General features: G+C 54.1%; 1 protein-coding gene across 7 annotated transcripts in view; it reads right to left on the bottom strand.

Moving 5' to 3' along the window:
• The window catches only part of DACH1 (dachshund family transcription factor 1), a 179,995-nt gene extending 155,754 nt beyond the window's left edge, over window positions 1–24,241 (bottom strand). Inside the window, exon 1 of one of the 7 annotated variants that reach the window (XM_032956263.2) lies at window positions 22,156–24,241. In XM_032956263.2, coding sequence (XP_032812154.2) covers window positions 22,156–23,564 — 1,409 coding nt within the window. In that variant the 5' untranslated portion in view covers window positions 23,565–24,241. The remainder of the gene's footprint in view (window positions 1–22,155) is intronic. The other 6 variants (XM_032956268.2, XM_032956264.2, XM_032956262.2 and 3 more) reach the window with 6 other exon arrangements.
• Between the last annotated feature and the right edge of the window lie 3,652 nt (window positions 24,242–27,893).

Here is a 27,893-nt window from a genome sequence, read left to right as displayed (position 1 = left end):
AATGCACCACACAGTTCTACCGCGTCTCCTTCATCGCCTATCGCTCGATTTTCATCCATGCCCGTGGAGTTACAAACCAATTGGAGAGTCGTGTTTGTATGAAGATGCTTATTCCCCCTACTCCTCCTCCTCTTCAATTCCCTCCCCACCACCCCCTTCACTGACCCCCCCCCTACCCCCCTCCACTTCAACTCTCCTTCAACACCCCGGCACATACTGCCCCCCACCTCTACAGCCGTCAGCGTCCACGCACACCTCACTGGAACTTACAATCGTCGTACACACACACACACACGAATATATACAAACATATCTCCCGTGTTGCCCACACAGTGCTGTTAGCGTGCACCTATGTTAGCGTGCACCTATGAAGGCCGGCACGGAACACGAGGGGGTAGGTGGCTAACACCACGCCCGGCCGCCTTTGTCTCCCCAATGGCGATGTTTACACATCGCACCAGGTAATAATTTGAGGCCGAGTCAACCTAGGAGAGGCCCAGCACCTGTTCAGATAATCTTCACTTGCTGTTGGCCGTGAGTGTGAATCGAACCCGGGTCGCCAGGTTCATAGCGCAGCGCGCTAACCGCTACACTACCGCTCCCCACGTAGACACACACACGTACACACGGACGCACACACACACACTCATTTACGCACTCTCCTCCTCCCCACGCGCGTGCCACTGACCGGAAAAAGTAAGCACTCGAAACGGGTTCACGTCTCAAAGACAAGAGCCTCAGTGTGAGTGTTTGAGAGTGTTTGTGAGTGTAAGAGAGTGCGTGTGTGTGCAGTAGTAGTGTGGAGGTTAGTGCGCTGCGCAACGAAGCTGGCGATCAGAGTTCGAATCCCGCTCACGGCCACCACCAGTGAAGATTATCTGAACCGGTCCTGGGCCTCCCCTAGGTCGATTCGGCCTCAAATGAGTACCTGGTGCGGTGTGTAAAACGTCGCCACTGGGGAGACAAAGGTGGACAGGCGTGGTGTTGGTCACCCACCCCCTCGTGTGCTGTTCCGGCCTTCATAGGTGCTACTAGCTAAAAGCACTTGCCCCAACAGTCTGGTCAGGCTATACGGGGGATCTTTGCCTTGCGTGTGTATTAATGTTACGGTGCAATGTGTGAACATCGCCGCTTGGGAGACAAAGCCGGCCGGACGTGGTGTTGGCCACCCGCCTCCTTCGCCTGCCGTGTTGCCATTCATAGGTGCTCGCAAACGGCTGGGCACCTTTGTCTTTGAGCGTCTGTGCGTGCGTGTGCGCGCGGGTAATTCAACGTAGGCGCACGGGCACGCGCGTTTGTTTTTAGTATTTGTGTGTGCGTGTGCGCGCGCGAGTGCACGTGTACGTGCGCGCGTGTGTTCCCGTGTGTGTACACGCGCGAGTACGTGCGCGCGTGTGTTCCCGTGTGTGTACGTGCGCACGTGCGCGTGTGTTGGCGGGGCGCGCGCGCAAGCCCGTGAGTGAGCGAGTGAGTGAGTGGAGCGAGTGAGTGAGTGAGCGAGCGAGTGAGTATAAAAATCAGTGGACGCGCGGACAAGGCTCCTGAAGAATGCGAGCGCGTGAAGGTTGTTGTATTTTGCGTACTGCTGTGGGTTGTTTGTATGCGCGGGGAGCGGTGGCGCAACGGTTAGCGCCCTGCGCTAACGAACCCGGAGACTCGATTTCGATTTCCGCTCACGGTCAACACCAAGTGACGATTATCTGAACCGGTCCTGGACCTCCCCAAGGTCTAGTCAGCCTCAAAAGTGTGTGTAGTAAACATCGCCACTGGGGAGACAAAGGCGGCCGGACCTGGTTGCTGGCCACCCACCCCCTCGTGTGCCTTGTCGGCAATTCATAGGGTGATCACGAACAGCACTTGCCCCATCCAGTCCGGTAGCGCTCTAAGGGAGATCTTTTCCCTTGCTTTTTCATGCGTGCGCGCGCGTGTGTGTATGAGTGTGTGTATGTGTGTGTATGTGTGCGTATGTGTGTGTATGTGTGTATGTGTGTGTGTGAATAGCGGGTGACTTCATCTGGATGCCCGTGCGTGCGCGTGTGTATGTATGTACGTATGTGTCCGTGTGTGTGTGTGTGTGTATTAACGTGTGTACGTGTTGCGCGTGGGCAAAACATACACAGAGAGAGAGTAGCTGAACACAGAGAGGATGACGCCTTCGGGGAAACCAAACGAGCGCTCGAGGCGACAGGGAGCGCGCCCGGCCTCGCTCTCTTCAAACACACGCGAGAGGGGGGGGGGGGGAGCGACAGGGGGGGGGGGAGCGAGAGGGGGGAGCGAGAGGGGGGCAGCGAGAGGGGGGGAGCGAGAGGGGGGGGAGCGACAGGGGGGGGAGCGACAGGGGGGGAGCGAGAGGGGGGGGGAGCGACAGGGGGGGAGCGAGAGGGGAGGGAGCGAGAGGGGGGGCGAGAGGGGGGGAGCGACAGGGGGAGAGCGACAGGGGGGGAGCGAGAAGGGGGGGCGAGAGGGGGGAGCGACAGGGGGGGGGGGGAGCCAGAGGGAGGAGAGCGACAGGGGGGGAGCGAGAGGGGGGGAGCGAGAGGGGGAGTGAGAGGGGGGGGGTAGAGTGTGCGTTTGGGCAGGGAGAGTTGTTCAGGAGCGAACGCGGAGTTGCGGGAGACGACGTGGCAGGTGCGCGCGAAGGGCCCGGAGGAGGAGGTGAGGTTACTATTGTTGACAGAACCTCGGATAATTCCCCAACATCATCATCAGCGGCAGACATGATCAATCCACTGCTGGATGAATCCGCTACCGTCGCTATCGCTCAAGGTCCCCGCGATGATGCAAAAACAATCTCGATTTAATTTCTCACGGGATTGCTTTTTCAGACTCGAGCAGACACGCAACTAGTAGCCACACCTGTGGCAACGGGTATACTGGATGCGGTGTGCTGGGCGCAAATATATATTCAGTGTCGCAGGACCCGGGCGGACCCGGCTGAGTGGTTTCTGAACCAGCGCTAGACGCTGCGCCTAGGTCTGCTCCGCCTTAAAATTGCAGGCGGTGTTGGGTGTTTAAATCGGAAGTTTAGAGACAAAGGCTGCCGGGCGTTGATTTTGCCCGACAAACACACGCACACTCTACAGCGCGAGATGATACCCCAGTCCCACACACGGCGCGCTCACACAACACACACACACACAGCAACAGGCACAGTCACCCACGTAACACACCACTCCACACACCGCTCCTGGGACGGGTTCAAATTTGCCCCGCTCTGCATTGGTCATGAGCGAGAATCTAGAACTTTGGGGCGCCGGGTTTCGTTGTGGTTAACTTACCGCTCCCCAGACTCACACATACACACACACATACACACACACACACATACACACACACACATAGCCACACACATACATACACACACACATACACACACACATACACGCACACACACACGCACACACACGCACACACACACACGCAGACACACACACTCACACACTCGCACACACACGCACACACACACGCACACACACACGCACACACTCGCTCACACACACACGCACACACACACGCACACACACACGCACACACACTCGCGTAGACTAACGCCGGGCACTGCAGACCCCCCGCCGCGATGGGGAAGCGCACGATGCAGGAGTCGCATTCCGCGTCACCGTCATCGCCCGTCGCCTCCTCCTCGTCTTGCGCGCGGTGCTCGTAGCCCGCGACGACGCCTTCGTACCCATCAGCACGAGTTACAATCCGGGCAAGGGGGAGCAGCAAATGGTGCTCGCGCTCGTGCGCGAGCGTCTGTGAGCGTGCGCGTTCACGAGTATAGCGGTGGTGCAGCGGTTAGCGCTACGCTGGGCTTCGGAACCTGGCCACCCGAGTTCGATTCCCGCTCTCGACCGACACCGGTGACTATTATCTGAACCGGTCCTGGGCCTCCTCGAGATCGATTCTCACCTCAAATGAGTACCTGGTGCGGTGTGTAGTAAACATCGCCACTGGGGAGACAGATGGGGTCTGACCATCCAACCGGCTCGCGCGCCGTGCGGGACTCCATTGGTGTTCGTAAACGACACTAGCCCCGAAAGTAAATGAATCCTTTCAGGGGGGATCTTTGTCTATAGCCGTCTCTCTGTGCGTGTATGTTTGTTTATGAGAGTGTGTGTATATATGTGGGTGAGCAGGTAGTCTAGCGGTTAGCGCGCTGCGCTACAAACCCAGCGAACCGAGTTAGATTTCCGCCCACGGCCAATACCAGTGAGGATTGTCTGAACCGGTCCTGGGCCTCCCCTAGGTCGACTCAGCCTCAAATGAGTACCGGGTGCGATGTGTAACATGGCTACTAGGGAGAAAAAGGCGGCCGGGCGTGGTACTGGCCACCCACCCCCTCGTGTATCGTGCCGGCCTTCATAGGTGCTCGCTAAAAGCACTTGCCTCAACAGTCTGTGCAGGCTATACGGGGGGGGCTTTATATTTGTGTAAGTGCGCGGTCGCGTATACGTGAGTCGTACGATTCAGAATTGTTGTTGTCAGATCGCGTGAGCATAATGCCAATGTGTGTCGTATACCCTTCTCCACCCGACACAGCGGAATGCATAAAGCTGTCACGTGCGCAACCACGCCAGTTTTCACTGCTTCGGCACCACCAATGCGTTTGAGAGCACGCGTTTAATTTTGCGCGCACGTCAGTTTCTGTTTAGACGCATGCACACGCTAGCGTGCATTTCTTAAGGAATCAAAGCGCACCTAGCCTGGCACAAGCGCCATGGCGCTCGTTGCTCTGATCGTATTCACGCGCACGTGCATTTATGCGTGCCGATGCGAATGGGAATGTAAGCCGCGCAACAGACACAAAGATTCCCCGTATAGCCGACGTGGACTGTTTGAGGGAAAGTGTTGAAAGCGAGCGCCAACATCAAAGCTGACGAGTCGACCTTGGCGAAACCCAAAAACTGGTTCACATATCGAGAACCCCTATTGAGCCGTGCGCCGGCGGCGAACGACTCTACCGCGTGACCTTAACATCGTGGTACAGCGCCTGTGCCAGGCTAGGTGCACTTTCGAGGCCATCGCGTGAATGAAGCATCGACGGCTCGCTGCTAGCGGGAGGTCACGGTACAGACCCTGGTGATATGGGTTAACTGACATGTACAGTGAGGGAAAAAAGTATTTGATCCCCTGCTGATTTTGTACGTTTGCCCACTGACAAAGAAACTATCAGTCTATAGTTTTAATGGTAGGTTTATTTGAACAGTGAGAGACAGAATAACAACAAAAAAATCCAGAAAAACGCATGTCAAAAATGTTACGAATTGATTTGCATTTTAATGAGGGAAATAAGTATTTGACCCCTCTGCAAAACATGACTTTGTACTTGGTGGCAAAACCCTTGTTGGGAATCACAGAGGTCAGACGTTTCTTGTAGTTGGTCACCAGGTTTGCACACATCTCAGGAGGGATTTTGTCCCACTCTTCTTTGCAGATCTTCTCCAAATCATTAAGGTTTCGAGGCTGACGTTTGGCAACTCGAACCTTCAGCTCCCTCCACAGATTTTCTATGAGATTAAGGTCTGGAGACTGGCTAAGCCACTCCAAAACCTTAATGTGCTTCTTCTTGAGCCACTCCTTTGTTGCCTTGGCCGTGTGTTTTGGGTCACTGGCATGCTGGAATACCCATCCACGACCCATTTTCAATGCCTTGGCCGAGGGAAGGAGGTTCTCACCCAAGATTTGACGGTACATGGCCCCGTCCATCGTCTCTTTGATGCGGTGAAGTTGTCCTGCCCCTTAGCAGAAAAACACCCCCAAAGCATAATGTTTCCACCTCCATGTTTGACGGTGGGAATGGTGTTCTTGGGGTCATAGGCAGCATTCCTCCTCCTCCAAACATGGCGACTTGAGTTGATGCCAAAGAGCTTCATTTTGATCTCATCTGACCACAACACTTTCACCAAGTTGTCCTCTGAATCATTCAGATGTGCATTGGAAAACTTCAGAAGGGGGGACCTTGCGGGCGCTGCAGGATTTCAGTCCTTCACAGCGTAGTGTTACCAATTGTTTTCTTGGTGACTATGGTCCCAGCTGCCTTGAGATCATTGGCAAGATCCTCCCGTGTAGTTCTGGGCTGATTCCTCACCGTTCTCATGATCATTGCAACTCCACGAGGTGAGATCTTGCATGGAGCCCCAGGCCGAGGGAGATTGACAGTTCTTTTGTGTTTCTTCCATTTGCGAATAGTCGCACCAACTGTTGTCACCTTATTCATATTCTTGTTGTTGTCACCTTCTTAGCAAGCTGCTTGGCAATGGTCTTGTAGCCCATTCCAGCCTTGTGTAGGTCTACAATCTTGTCCCTGACATCCTTGGAGAGCTCTTTGCTCTTGGCCATGGTGGAGAGTTTGGAATCTGATTGATTGATTGCTTCTGTGGACAGGTGTCTTTTATACAGGTAACAAGCTGAGATTAGGAGCACTCCCTTTAAGAGTGTGCTCCTAATCTCAGCTCGTTACCTGTATAAAAGACACCAGGGAGCCAGAAATCTTTGTGATTGAGAGGGGGTCAAATACTTATTTCCCTCATTAAAATGGAAATCAATTTATAACATTTTTGACATGCGTTTTTCCGGATTTTTTTGTTGTTATTCTGTATCTCACTGTTCAAATAAGCCTACCATTCAAATTATAGACTGATCATTTCTTTGTCAGTGGGCAAACGTACAAAATCAGCAGGGGGATCAAATACTTTTTTCCCTCACTGTATATGACATGCAGCAAAGACCAACGGCAAAGCTCCCCACGTGTAGGCCTTGAACAGACTGTTGGGGCAAGTGCTGTTCCCAAGCACCTATGAAGGACGGAACAGCACACGAGGCGGTGGGTTTGGCGACCATCACCACGCCCAAACCACCTTTGTCTCCCTTGTGGCGATGTTTACCCACCGCAGCCGGTACTCGTTTGAGGCTGAGTCGACCTAGGGGAGGCCCAGGACCGGTTCGTACAATCGTCACTGGTGTTGGCCGTGATCGGTTTTCGTAGCGCAGTGCGCTGACCGCGACTCCACCGCTCCCCACAACGTGGCACGTGCACGTTACACGCGCACAAACATCGTGCCGACTAATCCGCGCTAACGATCACCACAAACAAAGAACAGAAGTCGAATTGATGTATTGCTCAGGTGAGCATAGATAAGGTGTTCATTGCCTGTTTTCAGCCCTACGCCAGTGGTGGGAATTCCGCGTTCCTATGGCGAGTGGGAGTCTATTCATAGGACGACAACTGTTGAACGATCCCACGAGGAGGAGATTCGTTTTATAGACCCCGGGGAGGGATGATAGGCTGAGTCAACCCCCGTCAATCCCTCTCCCCTCCACCCCCCACACCAGGATTTTGAACTCGCAACAGTTCCAATTGGTGACCTGCCTGAGATACACAAAGACAAAGATCCCCCGTATTGCCTGTAACAGACTGTAGGGGCAAGTGCTGTAAGCGAGCACCTATAGATATACAACAAAGACAAAGATCCCCCGTGTAGCCTGTAACAGACTGTAGGGGCAAGTGCTGTTAGCGAGCACCTACAGACACACAACAAAGACAAAGATCCCCCGTGTAGCCTGTAACAGACTGTAGGGGCAAGTGCTGTAAGCGAGCACCTACGAAGGCCAGCACGGCACACGAGGGGGGGGTGGGGGTGTGGTCGGCACCACGCCCGGCCGTCTTTCACACACACACACACACACGGGAACAACAACCTCGACTCATCGTACCATCTGCACCAAAATTGTTTAACGTTTAGATGTGCAAGTCACTCGTGGAACATCGCAAAACCTGCAATGAGGCAGCCGCAGCTACAGCAGAAGCGGCAGCAGCAGCCGGACGGTAGGCAATATCTCTACGTGTGTGCAGGTGCGCGCGCGTTTCGTCGTTATTTCATTCGCACCGTGCGTAGCCCACCGGTGAGCATCTCAGGCGCGCCCGTGAGTTTGCTCATTTGGTGCGTTTCGCCGACTCGTGAACGCAACGTGCGCGTGTCCGACGTTTCGCGCCGAGCGTCATCGGCTCGTCGAATCCGGGGCGCGCGAGTAAAATAAAGAAATAAGTTGGATCACGCAACAACCTCCTCTTCCTCCTCCTCCCTCCTCCTCCTCCCTCCTCCCTCCCTCCTCCCTCCTCCTCCTCCTCCCTCCCTCCTCCTCCCTCCCTCCTCCTCCTCCCTCCTCCCTCCCTCCTCCTCCCTCCTCCTCCTCCCTCCTCTCCCTCCCTCCTTCTCCCTCCTTCTCCCTCCTCCCTCCTCCTCCCTCCTCCCTCCCTCCTCCCTCCCTTCTTCCTCCCTCCCTCCCTCCCTTCTCCCTCCCTCCTCCTCCTCCTCCTCCCTCCTCCTCCCTCCTCCTCCCTCCTCTCTCTCCTCCTCCTCCTCCCTCCTCCTCCCTCCTCCTCCCTCCTCCTCCCTCCTCCTCCCTCCTCCCTCCTCCTCCCTCCCGTCCTCCTCCCTCCTCCTACCTCCCTCCTCCCTCCCTTCTCCCTCCCTCCTCCTCCCTCCTCCCTCCTCCTCCCTCCTCCCTCCCTCCTCCCTCCCTTCTCCCTCCCTTCTCCCTCCCTCCTCCTCCCTCCTCCTCCTCCTCCTCCTCCTCCTCCTCCTCCTCCTCCCTCCTCCTCCCTCCCTCCTCCCTCCCTCCCTCCCTCCCTCCTCCCTCCCTTCTCCCTCCCTCCTCCCTCCTCCTCCTCCCTCCTCCTCCTCCTCCCTCCTCCTCCTCCTCCCTGTTGTTGTCATAGAGAAACGTGACGCAGTCAGACCGGCGGCATCACCTTGCAAGAGCTGTTAATTGCGCTCTCGGGCCATCAGCAATAAGCAGCACATGTCACCTGCAAAAAAAAGACTCTCTCTCTCTCTCACTCTCTCTTATCTCCCTCTTATCTCTCACACTCTCTCTCTCTCTCGCTCTCTTCTCTGCGTTTTGAGAGCAAGATTCGACGCGTCTGACATTTTGCTCTAATAATTCCCAATCGAATTAAATCCTAATTATTTTTTCAGCACGGATTTTTTTTTCCCTGTCTCTTTCTCTCCCAAATTCGTTTGCATTCCCTGCTTCTAGTTGTGTGCGCGTGTGTGTGTGCGCGCGTGTGTGTGTGTGTGTGGCCACCCACCCCTTCGTGTGCCACAGTGTCGGCTTTCATAGGTGCTACTCGCTATAACAGCACTTGCCCCAACAGCCTGTTAAGGCTATACGGGGGACCTTTGCGTTTGCGTGTGCGTGCATGCGCGTGTGTGAGTACGTGTGTGCGCACGTCCGTGCGTTTGTGTTTGCGTGAATGTGTGCGTCCGTGTGCGTCTGTGTGTGTGTAACTGTGTGTGTGTGGGAAGCGGTAGTGTAGCTGTTAGCGCGCTGCGATACGAACCTGGTAACCTGTCCGGAGCCTTCCCTAGGTCGACTCAGCCTCCAATTAGTACCTGGTGCGATGTGTAAACATTGCCGCTGGGGAGACAAAGGCGGCCGGGCGTCGTGTTGGTCACTCACCCCCTCGTGTGCCGTGCCGGCCTTCATAGGTGCTCGCTAACAGCACTTGCCCCTAAAGTATGTTAAGGCTACACGTGGGATTTTTGTCTTTGTCTTTATGTTCTGACTGCGAGCGCTCCCGAGCTGCTAGGTTGTGTAATTTGTTTGTCATTTCAATTGGGCGTTGCACGTTGTGACACCGAATTAAGGCGGTGTTAAAACAGCCGCTACGCTAAACAACAACACCAGCAGCAGCCACAACAACAACCCACCACAACAACAACAACCACAGCGGCAGCAATTGGTGGGGAACCCGCCACGGTGGCTAGGAGATGTTAACTACCTCGCCTGGTATACAGGAGGTTGTGGGTTCGATCCAGACCCTGACGCCTGCTGTATATATGGAGTTTACGTGTCTCTCTCTCATCATCACGGTGGCTAGGAGATGTTAACTACCTCGCCTGGTATATAGGAGGTCGTGGGTTCGATCCACACCCCGACGCCTGCTGTATATATGGAGTTTACGTGTCTCTCTCTCATCATCATCACGGTGACTATGAGATGTTAACTACCTCGCCTGGTATACAGGAGGTCGTGGGTTCGATCCAGACCCTGACGCCTGCTGTATATTTGGAGTTTGCGTGTCTCTCTCTCTCTCTCATCACGGTGGCTAGGAGATGTTAACTACCTCGCCTGGTATACAGGAGGTCGTGGGTTCGATCCAGACCCTGACGCCTGCTATATATATGGAGTTTGCGTGTCTCTCTCTCTCTCTCATCATCACGGTGGCTATGAGATGTTACCTACCTCGCCTGGTATACAGGAGGTCGTGGGTTCGATCCAGACCCTGACGCCTGCTGTATATATGGAGTTTGCGTGTCTCTCTCTCTCATCATCATCACGGTGGCTATGAGATGTTACCTACCTCGCCTGGTATACAGGAGGTCGTGGGTTCGATCCAGACCCTGCCTCCTGCTGTAGATTTGGCGTTAGAATAGAATCAACGTGCGTTTAGAGTAATTGGCTGTACAAGAATTCGACGCGATAAGCCACTTCGTTGAGCTATCATTTGTGGTCAGGTTACTTCTGAAAAAAGAGCGAAATAGCTCAGTGGGCCTTATCTGCTAAAACAAAAAAATAGGTCGCAATAGTTAAATAGAATTATCTAATTATCTAGTCGCTAGCTCATTGTGCCACTCTGTAGCTGTAGGCGGAACGCGTTTGACTGGAGTGATGGAGGTTGGTGTTGATGGCTGTTATCGCTGTTATGGTTGTGGTGATGATGATGATGATTGTGGTGGTAGTGATAGCGATCATGGTGGTGGTAATAATGATGATTGTGGTGGTGGTGGTGATAGTTGATATCAGTCGAGATAGCGGTGATGGTGAGGATCCCTGTGGTGGTGGTGGTGGTGGTGCTAATATCGCTGGCGATGATCGTGGTCTTTTAATCATAGCTACATTTGTTCGTCACCCCCCTCCCCCACTCCCACCTTAGAACTTCAAATAAAGCAAAAGACAAAGATCCCCCGTGTAGCCTACATAGACTGTTGGCGCAAGTACCTGTGGTAGCGAGCACCTATGGTTAGGGTTCCGTGGTCAGCAGCACTCCGGGCCACCTTTGTCTTCACAGCGCTGATGGTTACACTCCCGAAGCAGCTGGTCTACAATGCGCGCAACACGGATGCGCTTGCAGGCTAAAGAGCAATAATTCAGAGACAGTTGTCAATCCGCTGCTGGATGAAGGCCTCCCCGACGCCCAACGGTGACGGGGATTTGCTTGACCATACTTCACCACACTGGTCAATCGGTGATGATCCGAGGTGCAGATGTGACTTGCGACTGCACAAAGACAAAGGTCCCCCGTAGAGGCATTAATAGGCTCTCTGGGTAAGTGTTTTTTTTTTCTTTCAGCGAGCAGCTATGAAGGCCGTTGCGGCATGCGAAAGAGCGGGTGGTGGGTGGCCAGCACCACGCCCGCTCCCCTTTGTCTTCCCAGTTCTGAGAAATACACAGCGAGCACACCAGGTACTCATTTCAAGGCTGAGTCGATCTAGGGGAGGCCCAGGCCTGTTTGTTTTATTTGTTTAACTCGGTTGAGACATTCGCCACTTGTCATTGGGTCGTGAGTGGGAATTGAACCCAGGTCGCCGCGGGGGTGGGGGGGGGGGAGTGCAGTGTGACGCTCACCGCTGCGCCACTACTCCTCTCACTCTCATACCACTTCACGACCCCCCCCCCCCCCCACTGTCCCCATCACCCCCGCCCTCGCACATCGGCGCACTGTGATGACTTTGAACAAATTCTAATTAAGTGGTAATGAAGGCGCTCGCGTTGCGTATTCACAGAGAGGCGAGCGGCGCAGATCGTGATGCCCGGGGATCGGATCTCCCTCCTCTCACGCCCGGCTCGGGGTGGAGGAGGGAGAGGAGCGGAGAAATTATGCTGACGATGGTGGTGTTGATAGGGAGGATGAAGCTGATGATGATGATGGTGGTGTTGATAGGGAGGATGAGGCTGATGATGATGACAATGAAGGTGATACGGTGGATGAGACTGATGATGATGACGGTGGTGGTGGTGGTGATACGGAGGATGAGGCTGATGATGATGATGGTGGTGTAGATACGGGGGATGAGGCTGATGTTGATGACAATGAAGGTGATACGGTGGATGAGATTGATGATGATGATTGTGGCGATGGTGGTGATACGGAGGATGAGGCTGATGATGATGATGGCAATACGGAAGATGAGGCTGATGATGACGATGGCCGTGATTAGGAGGAAGATGGATGTAGAATAATGAAGCAGATTCGGAGGTTGGCGTTGATGGAGCGCAGGAGGTGGAGGAGATCCCCGTGGCATCACCATAGTCATATTCATAGTCGTCGTCATCATCGTCATCGTCTGCCAGGATCTATCGACTGCTGGACGAAGGCCTCCCAAGTGACGTTGCCATCCCCCACGATCCAGCGATGCCGCCACGATCCATCTCTCTCCTCATCTCATCGCTCCGTCTCCACGGTGGACGTAACCTCATGTCCCAGTCCCTTCGGCTGCCAGTCCCTCGTCAATTTCGTCCATCGTAATCATCATCGTAATCATCATCATCATCTTCATCATCATAATCGTCTTCATAATCATCGTCAAATCTTCTAGCAATGTGTTGACCCCAAGCCTGCTTACTGTCCCGACACACAGACCGGTGGTGCAGCGATTCAATTCCCCGATTCTCGCACCACCTCCTTCACAGACTCGCATTGACCGGCGTGGCGAGGTATCGTCAAACAACTCCCAATGGACCGCGTGTTGACAGTCAATTTGCTGTCATCAATGTGGGCTAATACCAAGGGGTCCAGTTGCGCAACTTGGTTGCGTGCAACACTTGATACGTGGATGTCTCTTGCAACCGGTTGCGAGCGCTTGCGCAACCTGGGCGATTTGTAGCGACGCAGTTTCATCGTCGTGTGCTGTACTCTCACGAGCTGCGATGATGGGTCGCTAAGAATCCCGAATGCGCCGCGGAATTCCCCCGTTGGACAACTACTCGCTCAGATGTGGACAAAGCAGGCTGCAGGCGATTTCGAGAGGGATTTTGGGAGCTGCAACGGATCGCTCGGTTTTGCGGATCCGGCCTAAGTGTCTGTGCGCTGGTGCTGGTTTTTGCGGTACATGTGTGTGATCAAGCGCTTTGGCGGCAAGGGTTGGTGGATCACGCAGAGATGTTGTGAAAGAACCAAACCCCATCGCAGCGGTGGCCACCTGGCGTCTCCCGAGCCGCATGCGGCTCTTTAATCCACCACGTGCGTTTCTATTGAAGGGGCATAGCAGTACAGCAAGTGGGTTCGTAAAACCGATGAGTGCCAGCCGGCGTGCGGTGTTATAACCCCTCGCACGTGCGCGTGGTGAGCTCTTCCCCCCGCGGGTTCTCCGCCCGGGATTCCTCCCAGCCCGAAGATCAAGCCACGTGCTCGTGATGGAATCGGGCCAAATATCATGAATGGAGCAGGACGCACCTCACGAGCAGCCTTGAGGCACAACGATGCTCCCCATGGGTAAATAAACGACGGGGTCACTCGGCGCTGGTCACAGGGGCGGTCGCGCGCAGAGGAGGAAGGAGACGGGGTCACAATCGGGGGTGGTGGGGGTAATAGGGGGTGGAGGGTTTGCAGGAGGTGGTGGGAATTGAAGGGGTGGAGTTATGGGGGGAGTTGGATGTATCTCGCAATGAGCTCGCGGTATCCGTGGCGTGAACTGACATCTAGCTGGACATCTGCGACGAAGAGCCTCACAGCTCATCGGATTCCTCCGGGCAAAATAAAGATTCTGATTCTGTGAAGCTCGCTGAAAGTTCCGCCCGCAACGCAAACGCCGCCAACAGCAACAACAAAAACACGAAACGCGGTGAATAGACACGGCCAGCGAGATCCACCGCCACAGTTATAGAGGTGCCAATCGAACACTCCGCCGGTTATAGAGGCATAAATGGAACACACCACCTGTTATAGAGGCATCAGTGGAACACACCACCAGTTATAGAGGTTCCAATCGAATACACCACTGGTTATAGAGCTGCCAATCGAACACACCACCGGTTATAGAGGCATCAATGGAACACACCACCAGTTATAGATGTGCCAATCGAACACACCACCGGTTACAGAGGCATCAATGGAACACCCCACCGGTTATTAGAGGCATCAATGGAACACACCACCAGTTATAGAGGCGCCAATCGAACACACCACCGGTTACAGAGGCATCAATGGAACACACCGCCAGATATTAGAGGCATCAATGGAACACACCATCAGTTATAGAGGCGCCAATCGAACACACCACCGGTTATTGAGGCAGCAATGGAACACACCACCGGTTATAGAGGCGCCAATCGAACACACCACCGGTTATTGAGGCATCAATGGAACACACCACCAGTTATAAAGGCGCCAATAGAACACACCACCGGTTATAGAGGCGCCAATCGAACACACCACCGGTTACAGAGGCATCAATGGAACACACCGCCAGATATTAGAGGCATCAATGGAACACACCACCAGTTATAGATGTGCCAATCGAACACACCACCGGTTACAGAGGCATCAATGGAACACACCACCGGTTATAGAGGCGCCAATCGAACACACCGCAGGTGCAAGCGGCTACGCGCTGGCAACAGCCGCCCGCTGCGAATATGGCCCAGCGAACACCCCGAGAAACAGACACCGCCACTTAAAACACCGCCACTGAAACACCGCGAACATAAACCCTGCTAACAAATACCGTGAACAGACACCGCCGATACACAAGTCCTTTGCTGCTGCGGCTGCTGCTGCGTTGGCAGTGGTACACAAGCAAAGTCGACAACAACACTCCACGAGTTCGTTAACAACTATCCCGTTGAGTGGTGTTTATAGACAAACATATATATAGTTAATCGGCGACGTTTCGGGCCATGGTCCTTCTTCGTAGTGCATGCCAATTCGATGAGTTCCAATCCGGGGTGGGGGATGATGGAGGAAGGCAAGGAGTCAGACTCACATGCCACCGTAAAGTTAATCTCGAATTAAATAGTCCCATATTTAGTATAAGTAATCTTACGAAGAATTTATCTCCATCAAATCATTATCGTGTTCATTGTCCAGTGAACTTCTCAAAATTACGCATTGTTTGAACATTTTTTTTTTACTATCAGCAGCATCATCATAATCAGCAGCAGCGGTAGTCATGTTTAATCCACCGCTGGATGAAGACCCTTCCCCCAACAGCAGCTGCCGTCAATTCGCGATAACAAACAAAAAATAATCCCTGCGTTATAAATAATCGCCACCGCGCGTCTCAGCCGACTCCACGACTCCGTCTCCACTCGGTGAGTTCCTCCCTCCCCCCACCCCCCCCCGTATCGATGACTGCTGACGCTCGATAACTATTCGTTGTTCTTACGAATTGTTGAAGCTTTACGCAGCCACGTTACATCGCCTTCTTTGGAAAACCACGTTCCATCGCCTTCTTAACTAAAACGCGAGAGTTCGGGACGTTGCAGGTGCCTCTGGGTTTGTCTTCTTTCTTGAGATGGTCGTCGTCGTCGTGATTAAAGTAATTGCCTATTCAGAGTCACCTCCCTCCCCCCTCTCCATTCGGAGTCACCCCCCTCCCTCCCCCCATTCAGAGTCACCCCCCTCCCTCCCCCCATTCAGAGTCACCCCCCCTCCCCATTCGGAGTCACCCCCCCCCCTCCCCATTCGGAGTCGGCCCCACCAACACGTAAATTTGCGCGACTTTAATCATCGCACGTGGGTCAACGGCGACACGGAACCAACGCGGGGTCCGGTGGACCCATCCTGTGCGGTCACTTTGGCAGATACCCCCCCCCTTCCTCCTACCACGACCACCACCACCCCACGAAGTTAAAACGCTCCATAATAAAAGCGTTTGGGATTAGACGGCGTAAAATATGAATGTGTCGTGAAACGCGCCGTCGCCGCCACCACCACCACCACCACCCGACACGGCCAATTAGTAGCAAGGGTTTGTCACGTACAACAGAACGTGCCAAATTAGTTCCTACTTCAGCACACACCGGTTGCGTGTTGGAGAGTAAACGCAGAGCGTTTACGATTCGAGCACGACGTTGACGCTGGTGGCTGGTCGCGAAAGCCTCCAGCGGTAAATCTAAGATCGCTCCTCTGCGACGCGTCCTCGGCTTTGACGTGCCGCGCTGTCTCTTGCTCGGTAACGACGTTCGGCGTCGTGCTCCACGCGCGCTCGGAGCTTCCCTTGCACGAGCAACTGAAAGGTCGAAAGGCGCTCGATCAGCGAGGAAGCTCCCAGCGCGTGGGCGTGGAACGTCGGACATCGCGCCGAAGAACGCAGACGGCGGCACGCGCGACCCGGAAACAAGCACGCGGCACGAGCTGCGCAAACTCCACCACACGTGTTAAACTGACGCGCCATTCCACCGGGAGTCGGGCAAAACATTCCAACGTAGCAGGACCCTCCCGCAAGGAGCGTCTCGAGACTCCGTGGGGTCGCGCACTCGGCAAATAAACGGGCTATTGTACTGCTCTTGTGTTTTATCGTTCAGTGTATTTCGTGGGTGATGTTGCATTTATGGCCTCGCGTGTAGCAGCAGTAGCAGCAGCAAGTGGCACGTGCATACACAATCTCCATCGTGACCGAGAGTCAATTGGACGGACATCCAGGGCACCATCTCAACACCATCTGTACAAAAACTACGGGAGGGACGCAAAAGACGAAGATCCCCCGTATAGCCTCGAACTGACTGCAGCGGGCAAGTGCTGTGCTGCTGATTTAGCGCCGATTGTGGAAGCCGATAACGGAATGCGAGGATCGGGTGGTGGAGGCGACGGGGGCAACACCGCGCCCGGCCACCGTTGTCTCTCCAAGTTGCCGATGTTTAATTATAATACACCCCGCATTCAAGGCCGAGTAGACCTAGGTAGAGAACAAAAAACGTTCGACGCCGTTGTAGAGTCGTGAGCGGGAGTCGAACTCGGCTTTCGGCCGGGGTTCCTGGTGTGCAGTGCGCTAACCACAACACTACCGCTCCCCAAGGAGGGATACACACGCGCGCAGAGGTGGAGGTGATGGTGCAGCGGCAAGCACGCTGCGCTACGAACCCGGCGGGGAGGAAGGGGGGGGGGGAACAGAGGTGGGAGAGTTGCGGTCGAATCCTGGGGCCACGCACGGCGAACATCAGTGGCGAGTGAGATCTGAACCGGTAACCCTTCCTCCCCCGGCTCAAACCGCAACCCCGCCCTCTAATCCCCGCCACCCCCAGGGTTTCGCCACTCAGACAAACGAAACATCGCCCTGTCACCAACTCGCAATGACCAGAGTGGCGAAGTATGGCGAAACAATTCACCAAACAGACTGACGTGACGTGGCGTGTGGACTCATGAAGCACAGTGAGTGATGCCGACGATGATTGCGGTTGATTACTTCACTCGTGTCGAGACTCCGACAAGAGGAAGCAATTTGCTAGCGGCGTCGTTGGAAGTGGCAGGCAACTCGAGAGGAGAGTGGGAAACGACTCGATTTGCGAGACAAGCAAACGCAAGCGCGTTCGTCAACGCAAAACAGGCGACGTTTCGGGCAATGGCCTTTCTTCGTATCACGTACATTAGAGAGGCCAGAGAGATATGGAGTGGGTTGTTTTTTAAGAGTGCACTTCACATCGTGGGGGGGGGTCTCGGAAAAATAACATTTTTAAATCTCTTTCCCGATTGTTTTATTTAAACACAGGTCGAGAACTAGTAGTTTCCAGCGCAGGGTGAAGGTCTGGTCCACGACACTTCACAGACACGGAGGGAGTCACGAGCAGAGAGAACAGGGGCAGCATTTGAACCGGGGCTTGAACACTTCCAAGGGTCGAAGAAGTTCCGGTTTCATTGATTGTCGATGCTGTCGATACATGCGCGTGAGTGCGTGCGAGTGCCGTGCGTGCGCGCTACGAACCCGGACGACCCGAGTTTAATTCCCGCTCACGGCCAACACCAGTGACGATTATCTGAACCGGTCCCGGGTCTCCCCTAGGTCGACTCGGCCGCAGATGAGTACCTGGTGCGGTGTGTAAACATGGCCACTGGGGAGACAAAGGCGGCCGGGCGTGGTGCTGGCCACCAACCCCCCTCGTGTATCGTGCCGGCATTCATCGGTGCTCGCGAACAGCACCTGCCTTAAAAGTACATAAAGGCTATACGGAGGATATTTTGTCTTGTTGATTATCCAATTTGCTACTGAACGCGTCCGAGGAAGGACGTTCACCTGGGAGATGGAGCGATACAATCAGCTCGCTCAAAGGGCAAGTGCTGGATGGATTGTTCGGTCGCGGATTCGTCACTCTGAGACGACGACGGCTTGGGGAGGCCTTCATCCAGCAGCGGATTGATCACGGCCGATGATGACGTTGTATGTATATATCACACACACATATATATAAATCTTACGTGTATCTTCCGTATCTGTTACTCACGCGTGCGTGCGTGCGCGTGTGTGACTCAAGGCGCCGTTAAAGCGCCGCGCAACGAAACGCGCCCGTCACCTCGGCGTGCCACGCGCGTGCGCGCGGTTATTCGACGGGACGGGGGGTCTCCAGTGGGTGCAGATAATTATGGGGCAGACACCGGGGGGCTTACGGTAGGTTTACATCTCCGCGTGTGCGCGCGGTGCCTGTCGAACTTTGTTTGCACGCCGCTCGCCTTTTGGCGTTCTTTGGTCGAACACTTTGAGACGAAGCTCAAGAGAAAGCTGTCTTCGGTGTGGACCAATCAGTTTCGAAGACAACGCCATAAATTCATCAAAGCATGACTTAAAGCTTTCGTGACTGCAGGAATTCATATTCGTTGGGTCTTTCGGTAAAGCCACGTGGTGAGAATAAATAATAAATACAAATTATTACTTGTATTATTTTTTCTATCTACGTGGCTTTATCGAAAGACCCAAAGAATATTTATCAGAGCTTGTTATTTGTTCATTTGGCTGTTCACCACACGTGCCGTATGTGGTTAATGCAGACGGAATTCCTTGAGAGACAAAAACCAGGATTCTGTTTGGTGTTTGTAAATCTTAACACCTGCTTTATTATTATTTTTTATTTTATTGTTTCCCTTCTACGTGGTGACTTTGCCGAAAGAACCAAAAATATGAATCCCTGCAGTCACGAAAACTTTAAATCAAATTTTAACCTGCTTTATTGCCAGAAAGGGTAAACACACTATTGTTATACACGCTGAACTTCCTTTGCGCCGTACGTAGCCAACCGCGCTTAATCGTTTAAAGTCGACAGATGGACAGATAGAGATGGCGGGGGGGGAGGTGGGAGGGGGGAGTCTTCGAGATGTCGTCTTCGACAAATGGAGGAGCGGTGGAAGCACGAGGCGACACGAAGTCCTGCGTCTTGCGGACTTTGGCGGTGGACGTGGTGCAACATCCGACGGGGACACGCGCGAACGCCCAGAACGCGTGCGGCCTTTCTTCCACGCTCAAATAAGGCGTGGAAGCCGCGCGTTTCCGCCCGAGTGTGGCCGAGAGACTCGAGAGAGAGAGGGGGCGAGCTCCGAAACATTGCAGGCCACGGGGAAGCAACCGCGGTTTTGGAGTTGGAGTTTACCCCCCCCCCCCCCCCCCACCGCGGGTTGTGTGCCTGGAACTAACTCTCCAGCACGATCGTCCGACGTTTCGCAGCAGCACGCGCTGGCGAGCTTCCGCCCGCGGGCTTCAATTGATTTCCCGTGTTGTTCGACGCGGTTGTCCGACGTTTCGAAAGCGCGCGCGTGCGAATTTACTACGGCAGGAACTCAAGTTTCTTTCAGGAACCCAATTTAGGATACTTGGCCAAGTGAAAACGTAATATATTTCGTTTCGTTCGTTTCCCGTACCGTAGGTGCCGGCCGCGCGGAGGCAGCGAAACGTCGGACCCCATGCTGAGCGACACGCGGTACAACTCTCCCAGAGAACGCGTGAGAGAGAGAGAGCTCCTGGGGTTGTCGTTAAAACTGTGAACTTTCACGGCGTGCAGTGAGAAACCACTTGGGGTGGAATCGCCGCGTCGCGAATCCACCCCACATCTCCCATTCCCACCGTGACTAGATTATAATTGTCATCATTATTATTATCCTAGTGTTATCATTTATTCGTGGGAGAAATGAGTACAACAACACGCGGCTACATTATGCTGTTATCTTCCATCACTCTTCAATCTCCTCCACCTCCTTCACCTCCTCCTCGTTTATCATCGACCACCTTAAATCCTCTTCAACTCATCATCTCATCTCGAGACACCGATGATCGCTCCACTCTCAAAATTCGCGATCTCTCATCCGAGCGAGCGCAGCGGCGGCCGTGGCGACTACGTGCGCGCCCGCACGCGTCCGCGTGATTCAGCGATCGCTGGAGATGAGGGATGGTGGATCACGTAGAGAGCTGTGTGTGTGGAACTAATATATAGTTGTGATGACACATATCCTCCCTCAACCTAGCCTCCCAACCAAATCCCCCCCCCACCCACCCCGCCGACCTCATCTTCCACTCTCCCCGTTTCCTCCATCTGTCTTTCACCTCCGTTACTATCCCACAACATCTTAATCCAGTTCCATCTTCCCATCATCATCTTCGTCTACGCCGTGGCGCACGTCTGCGATGCGGCGATTGGAATGAAAGGGTTGGTGGATCACGCAAAGATTGGTGAAACTCCCATACTCCCTCCTCCATCATCTCTCCATCATCGTTATCAGAAAATAGAATTCGGTTGAACAAGGGGGGCAAATCTTGATAGAAGTGACGGCAAGAAGCCACGCTGCGCCCTTGCGATAAACCAAACACGACAACCCTTGCTACGCTCTCCATCCGACGCGTTTTGTTCGGCAAGATGGTCCGACGTTTCGCGCGCACACACACGCACGCACGCGCTGGGTGGGTGGGTAGCTTCTTCGGGAAAGACACTGAGACATTTCGGCAACAAAGAAGAGTCCTTTGCGGCAACTGAAGGAGGTAGGAGGGAGGTAGGAGGGAGGGAGGAGGATTCGAAACGTCGGACCAGCTCGCCGAAGAGCACGCGGTACAACCGCGAGTGTCGGAGAGCCGTGCACAGACAGCATCAGCATCAGCAGCAGCTCAACCGCGAGACGCGGGAGTGATTGACATCATTAATGCTGCGAATGTAAAGGATTACTCTGACGGACACAAAACACTTTGTGATCCCATCCGTCGTGGCATCATCATCCACATCCCCCTCGAGCCCCCACCCCGCTCCCGCACCACCGGCGTGTCGGAACAAAGTGTGAGTAGGTGCAGGAAGAGGTGTTGTGAAGAGGCGCAGGAGAAGGAGGTGTAAGACGAGCAGGGGGGGGGGTGGGGGGGTGGTGCGTTGGTGGAGGTGCAGCGAGTTGCCACCCGTCCCGGTTGTCCCGTCCTTTGTAGTTTCTCATATGAAATCTGTGAAGTCTCGCCGGAACATTATAAGTTCTTCATAAGTTCTCTCACCCCCCCCCCCCCCATAAGTACTACTTCGGTAGCCCTGTTTGTTACTTGCCGATTGGCGTTTTGGGGACACTGGGGCTGTGTTTTCAGTAAACCCTGACTTACAAAACAAACAAATCCTATTCACGAGGTGAAAGACGAGGTGGATGAGGAGTTATAGGACGAGGATAATGAGGAATGTATGCGTGGGGGGGGGGTGGAGCGGTGGTGTAGCGGTTAGCGCGCTGCGCTACGAACCTAGCGAACCGAGTTCGATTTCCGCTTACGACCAACACCAGTGACGATTATCCGAACCGGTCCTGGGCCTGCCCTAGGTCGACTCAGCCTCAAATGAGTACCTGGTGCGGTGTGTACACATCGCCACTGGGGAGACAAAGGCGGCCGGGTGTGGTGTTGGCCACCCACCCCCTCGTGTACCGTTCCGGCCTTCATAGGTGCTCGCTAACAGCACTTGCTCCAACAGTCTGTTAATGCCATACGAGAGCTCTTTGTCTTTGTGTGTGTGTGTGGGAAGAAAGTTGTGGACCAGGCGATGGATAACGAGGTATAGGAGCGGCGGAGGAGAGGAGAAGACGAGGAGGAGTAGGAGAGGGAAGAGGAGGAGAGGGAAGAGGAGGTGGAGAGGAGGAAAGACGAAGAGGTGGTGCATCTCTGGAGGAGATGGAGGGAAGGGAGCGCGCGCCCTCGTCCCCCCCTCCCCTACCCTCACCTCGTGTTCGTGCAGTCCGTGTAGAGCGTCTCGAAGTCGTGGCGCGAGATGAGCTTGCAGCGGTTCACGCCGGGCTGGATGGCTCCCATGCCACGCAGCACGCGCACCTGCTCTACGTTGCACACCACGGGCACAATGTGCAGGCGCTTGAGCTTCGTGTAGACCGTGTGGAGGCCGCCGACGAGGGGCTTGAGGAAGAGGTCGAACGCCTGCGGCAGGCAGATGAGCTCTTGGCCGTGCACGGTGAACGACGCCACCTTGGCGCCGTGGAGTTCGACGAGCCGACACTCGTTGTGAGCCGGCGTGTTCTCCACCGGCGGCGGAGTGCAGTACACAACCTTCTTGTCGCCACCCGCGCCGCTCACGCAAGCGACTCCACCACCACCACCACCGCCGGCAGCTGCGGCAGCGGCTGCGGCTGCTGCTGCTGCGGCGAACTGAGCTTCGAGCGAACACTGCTTGATGTCGCCCGCGGGTGACGCGGGGAACATGGATTTAGTCCCCGGCTCGACCCGGTACACGCCCCGGGACGAGAGTGGCGAGGGACCGCTCCCGATGCCAACGCCGCCGCCGCTGCCGCCGTGGTGGTGGTGGTGGTGTGGCGGCATTGGCGCTGAGCCATCGGGAGGTGGAGGAGGAGGAGGAGGCGCTGATTGCGGTTGCGGTGGTTGCTGCTGCGGTTGAGACTGCGGTTGCTGCTGCTGCTGCTGGAGGCTCTGTTGTTGCGGAAGAGACGCGGGCGGGCTGCTGGGCGCGTAGGCGGACTTGTGCTGCTCTTGTGCCAGATAAAGGCCGCTGAGCAGCGATGCGGGGGAGCCGTCCGAGGAGCCGGAGCCGTGCGACGAGAAGGGCGATTTGTGCTCCGAGCCGCCGGGAACCCCCGCGGAGCGGAAGAGCGGCGCGCCCCCCGCGGTGCCGACACTCATGGATGCGCCTTCGGTCATCAGGTAGACGGGTTTGCTGTCGGGCATGTAAACGCCACCACCGACTCCGCCGCCGCCGCCACCACCACCACCTTGAGACGGACACTCCGCGTTGGGTGAGCCGGAGAAGACGGGCGGTTTGGTGTCGGGCAGAAACGCGACTCCTCCGGGTGACGCGGACTCCGAGGGGGACGGCGTCGAGGACGGGGTCTTCGACTCGGACCAGTAGAGATCTCTGAGGGCCAAGTTCTCGACGGGAGGAGAGACCGGGTAGCCCTTGTTGTGTTCGGGCCTGCGCTGAGAGCCGAGACCTCCGCCGCCGCCGCCGCCGCCGCCACCGCCGCCGCTGGCCGGCGGCTCTCCCGGGGATGGGGGTCCGAAAGGCTGGTCGCTCTTGCCCTCCTGACGATACATGACCCCGGGCACGGGAGCGCTCGCAGAGTGCATGACGGACGAGGGAGGCACGAGGGGAGCGGGGACAGCCATGGGAGCGTAGGGGGAGGGAGGCAGGGAGGGAAGGAAGGAGGAGGTGGAGGAGGAGGTGGAGGAGGAGGGGAGCGATGTAGTCTCGAAATGAATCGCGCGCGCAAAAAAACTTGGATTGCGCGACGCTTCTCGGCGTGCGCGCGAGATTTAGAAAGAGACAGAGAGAGCGAGAGAGCGAGAGACAGAGAGAGAGAGAGACAGAGAGACGGCCTCTTTCTCCTCCTCGTCTCTCTGCTTCTGCTCGATCCTCTTCGCAATTACTCCGAGGAAGTCCCCCCCCCTACACACACCACACCACACACACCGCCTCCCACCTTCTTCTTTGACTCTAACAGTGCCGTCTCCTCTCCCCTCCCTCCCTCTCTCCCTCCCTCTCTCCCTCTCCCTTCCTCCCTGTCTAACCCTGCTCCGTCCGTGTTTTGGTGACGCAATCTGTCCGCGATGGAGCGAGCGCCGTAATGACGGTCTGGGTGGGGTGGGTGGTTGGGTAGGTGGTGGGGGGGGGGGTCAGCGGCGTTAGAACGCAACGCAAGTGCCGTGCGTGCAACGCGCGACAAATGGTGTTGGTGGGTTGGAGGTGGCGGCGCTGCTGCTGGTAGTGGTGGTGGTGGAGGCGACAGAGCGGAGGGGAGGGAGCGATTGTTGTGGGTGGAGCTTTATTTGTCTCCATCCACGCTTCTTTCTACCCTGGACATCACGTTCCCCTCTATGTCCGATTGCCTCCCCCCGCAACCCACCCACCCCCTCCATCCTCCACCACCCCCCCCCCGACACACAACCCACCCGGCACCATCACTACAACCCCCCCCCCTTACCCAACCCCTGTCGCCGTTGCTGCTACCATCACCACCATCGACAGCCACGCGGACCCCCACCTCACTCCCTGTCACCAGTCCCCACCCCCTCACCCCACCCGCCCATCCCCCCCACCACCACCACCCCCCCCCCACCACCACCTCGCCTCTACAAACAGCAGCAGATCGCTTTCGGGGCTGCTCCAACCCCCCCGCTCTCCCTCCCCTCTCTCCCTCCCTCCCCTCTCTCCCTCCCTCTCAACTTGCCTCCCTGCCCTCTCTCCCTCCCTCTCAACTTGCCTCCCTCCCCTCTCTCCCTCCCTCTCAACTTGCCTCCCTCCCCTCTCTCCCTCCCTCTCAACTTGCCTCCCTCCCCTCTCTCCCTCCCTCTCAACTTGCCTCCCTCCCCTCTCTCCCTCCCTCTCAACTTGCCGCCTCTTGACACTGAACACCGCGCGCGAGCGATGCGCGGTCTGTGACTCCTCGCGCGCCTCTCTCGAGCGGGACACGCGGCGCTCGTGCGGAGTGTAGTGTGTAGTGTAGTGTGTAGTGTAGTGTGTAGTGTAGTGTGTGGTGTAGTGTAGTGTGTAGTGTAGTGTGTGGTGTAGTGTAGTGTGTAGTGTAGTGTGTGGTGTAGTGTAGTGTGTAGTGTAGTATGTAGTGTAGTGTGTAGTGTAGTGTGTAGTGTAGTCTAGTGTGTAGTGTAGTGTGTAGTGTAGTGTAGTGTGTAGTGTGTGGTGTAGTGTGTGGTTTAGTGTTTAGTGTGTAGTGTAGTGTGTAGTGTAGTATGTAGTGTAGTGTAGTGTGTAGTGTAGTCTAGTGTGTAGTGTAGTGTGTAGTGTAGTGTGTAGTGTAGTGTGTAGTGTAGTGTAGTGTGTGGTGTAGTGTAGTGTGTAGTGTAGTGTGTGGTGTAGTGTAGTGTGTAGTGTAGTATGTAGTGTAGTGTGTAGTGTAGTGTGTAGTGTAGTCTAGTGTGTAGTGTAGTGTGTAGTGTAGTGTGTAGTGTAGTGTGTGGTGTAGTGTGTGGTTTAGTGTTTAGTGTGTAGTGTAGTGTGTAGTGTAGTGTAGTGTGTAGTGTACTGTGTGGTTTAGTGTGTAGTGTAGTGTGTAGTGTACTCTGTGGTTTAGTGTGTAGTGTAGTGTGTAGTGTAGTGTGTAGTGTAGTGTGTAGTGTAGTGTAGTGTGTAGTGTAGTGTGTAGTGTAGTGTGTAGTGTAGTGTGTAGTGTAGTCTAGTGTGTAGTGTAGTGTGTAGTGTGTAGTGTAGTGTGTAGTGCAGTATGTAGTGTGTAGTGTAGTGTGTAGTGTAGTGTACTGTGTAGTGTAGTGTGTAGTGTAGTGTGTAGTGTAGTGTACTGTGTAGTGTAGTGTGTAGTGTAGTGTGTAGTGTACTGTGTGGTTTAGTGTGTAGTGTAGTGTGTAGTGTACTGTGTAGTTTAGTGTGTAGTGTAGTGTGTAGTGTAGTGTGTAGTGTAGTGTAGTGTGTAGTGTAGTGTAGTGTGTAGTGTAGTGTGTAGTGTAGTGTACTGTGTGGTTTAGGGTGTAGTGTAGTGTGTAGTGTAGTGTGTAGTGTGTAGTGCAGTATGTAGTGTGTAGTGTAGTGTGTAGTGTAGTGTGTAGTGTAGTGTACTGTGTAGTGTAATGTGTAGTGTGTAGTGTAGTGTACTGTGTAGTGTAGTGTGTAGTGTAGTGTGTAGTGTAGTGTGTAGTGTAGTATGTAGTGTAGTGTAGTGTGTAGTGTAGTGTGCAGTGTAGTGTGTAGTGTACTGTGTGGTTTAGTGTGTAGTGTAGTGTGTAGTGTAGTGTGTAGTGTAGTGTGTAGTGTGTGGTGTAGTGTAGTGTGTAGTGTAGTGTGTAGTGTAGTGTAGTATGTAGTGTAGTGTAGTGTGTAGTGTAGTGTGTAGTGTAGTGTACTGTGTGGTTTAGTGTGTAGTGTAGTGTGTAGTGTAGTGTGTAATGTAGTGTGTAGTGTAGTGCAGTGTGTAGTGTAGTGTGTAGTGTAGTGTGTAGTGTAGTGTGTGGTGTAGTGTGTAGTGTAGTGTAGTGTGTAGTGTAGTATGTAATGTAGTGTAGTGTGTAGTGTAGTGCAGTGTGTAGTGTAGTGTGTAGTGTAGTGTGTAGTGTAGTGTGTGGTGTAGTGTGTAGTGTAGTGTAGTGTGTAGTGTAGTGTGTGGTGTACTGTAATGTGTAGTGTAGTGTGTAGTGTAGTGTAGTGTGTGGTGTAGTGTGTAGTGTAGTGTGTAGTGTAGTGTGTAGTGTAGTGTTGTGTGTGGTGTAGTGTGTAGTGTAGTGTGTAGTGTAGTGTGTGGTGTAGTGTATGGTGTAGTGTGTGGTGTAGTGTAGTGTAGTGTGTGGTGTAGTGTGTAGTGTATGGTGTAGTGTGTAGTGTAGTGTGTAGTGTAGTGTAGTGTGTAGTGTAGTATGTAGTGTAGTGTGTGGTGTAGTGTAGTGTGTAGTGTGTGGTGTACTGTAATGTGTAGTGTATTGTGTAGTGTAGTGTAGTGTGTGGTGTAGTGTGTAGTGTAGTGTGTAGTGTAGTGTGTAGTGTAGTGTTGTGTGTGGTGTAGTGTGTAGTGTAGTGTGTAGTGTAGTGTGTGGTGTAGTGTATGGTGTAGTGTGTGGTGTAGTGTAGTGTAGTGTGTGGTGTAGTGTGTGGTGTAGTGTGTAGTGTATGGTGTAGTGTAGTGTAGTGTGTAGTGTGTGTTGTAGTGTGTAGTGTAGTGTGTAGTGTAGTGTGTAGTGTAGTGTGTAGTGTAGTGTGTAGTGTAGTGTAGTGTGCAGTGTAGAGTGTAGTGTAGTGTGTGGTGTAGTGTGTAGTGCAGTGTAGTGTAGTGTGTGGTGTAGTGTGTAGTGTAGTGTAGTGTGTAGTGTAGTGTGTAGTGTAGTGTACTGTGTAGTGTAGTGTGTAGTGTAGTGTGTAGTGTAGTGTGTAGTGTAGTCAGTGGTGTAGTGTGTAGTGTGTAGTGTAGTGTACTATGTAGTTTAGTGTGTAGTGTGTAGTGTAGTGTGTAGTGTAGTGTATTGTGTAGTGCATTGTCGTGTGTAGTGTGTGGTGTAGTGTGTAGTGTAGTGTAGTGTGTAGTGTAGTATGTAATGTAGTGCAGTGTGTAGTGTAGTGTTTATTATAGTGTGTAGTGTAGTGTGTAGTGTAGTGTGTGGTGTAGTGTGTAGTGTAGTGTGTAGTGTAGTGTGTGGAGTACTGTAATGTGTAGTGTAGTGTGTAGTGTAGTGTCTGCTGTAGTGTGTAGTGTAGTGTAGTGTGTAGTGTAGTGTGTAGTGTAGTGTGTAGTGTAGTGTTGTGTGTGGTGTAGTGTGTAGTGTAGTGTAGTGTGTGGTGTAGTGTGTGGTGTAGTGTGTAGTGTATGGTGTAGTGTGTAGTGTAGTGTGTAGTGTAGTGTGTGGTGTAGTGTGTAGTGTAATGTAGTGTGTAGTGTAGTGTGTAGTGTAGTGTAGTGTGCGGTGTAGTGTGTAGTGTAGTGTGTGGTGTTGTGTGTAGTGCAGTGTAGTGCGTAGTGTGTAGTGTAGTGTATAGTGTGT

This window comes from Petromyzon marinus, chromosome 18, assembly GCF_048934315.1.
Source record: "Petromyzon marinus isolate PM22_M1 ecotype Great Lakes invasive population chromosome 18, UKy_Petmar_22M1.pri1.0, whole genome shotgun sequence".
In the NCBI taxonomy this organism is placed as follows: domain Eukaryota; kingdom Metazoa; phylum Chordata; class Hyperoartia; order Petromyzontiformes; family Petromyzontidae; genus Petromyzon; species Petromyzon marinus.
Note: the sequence above shows the minus strand (reverse complement) of the source record. Positions and strands in the feature narration are given on the sequence as shown.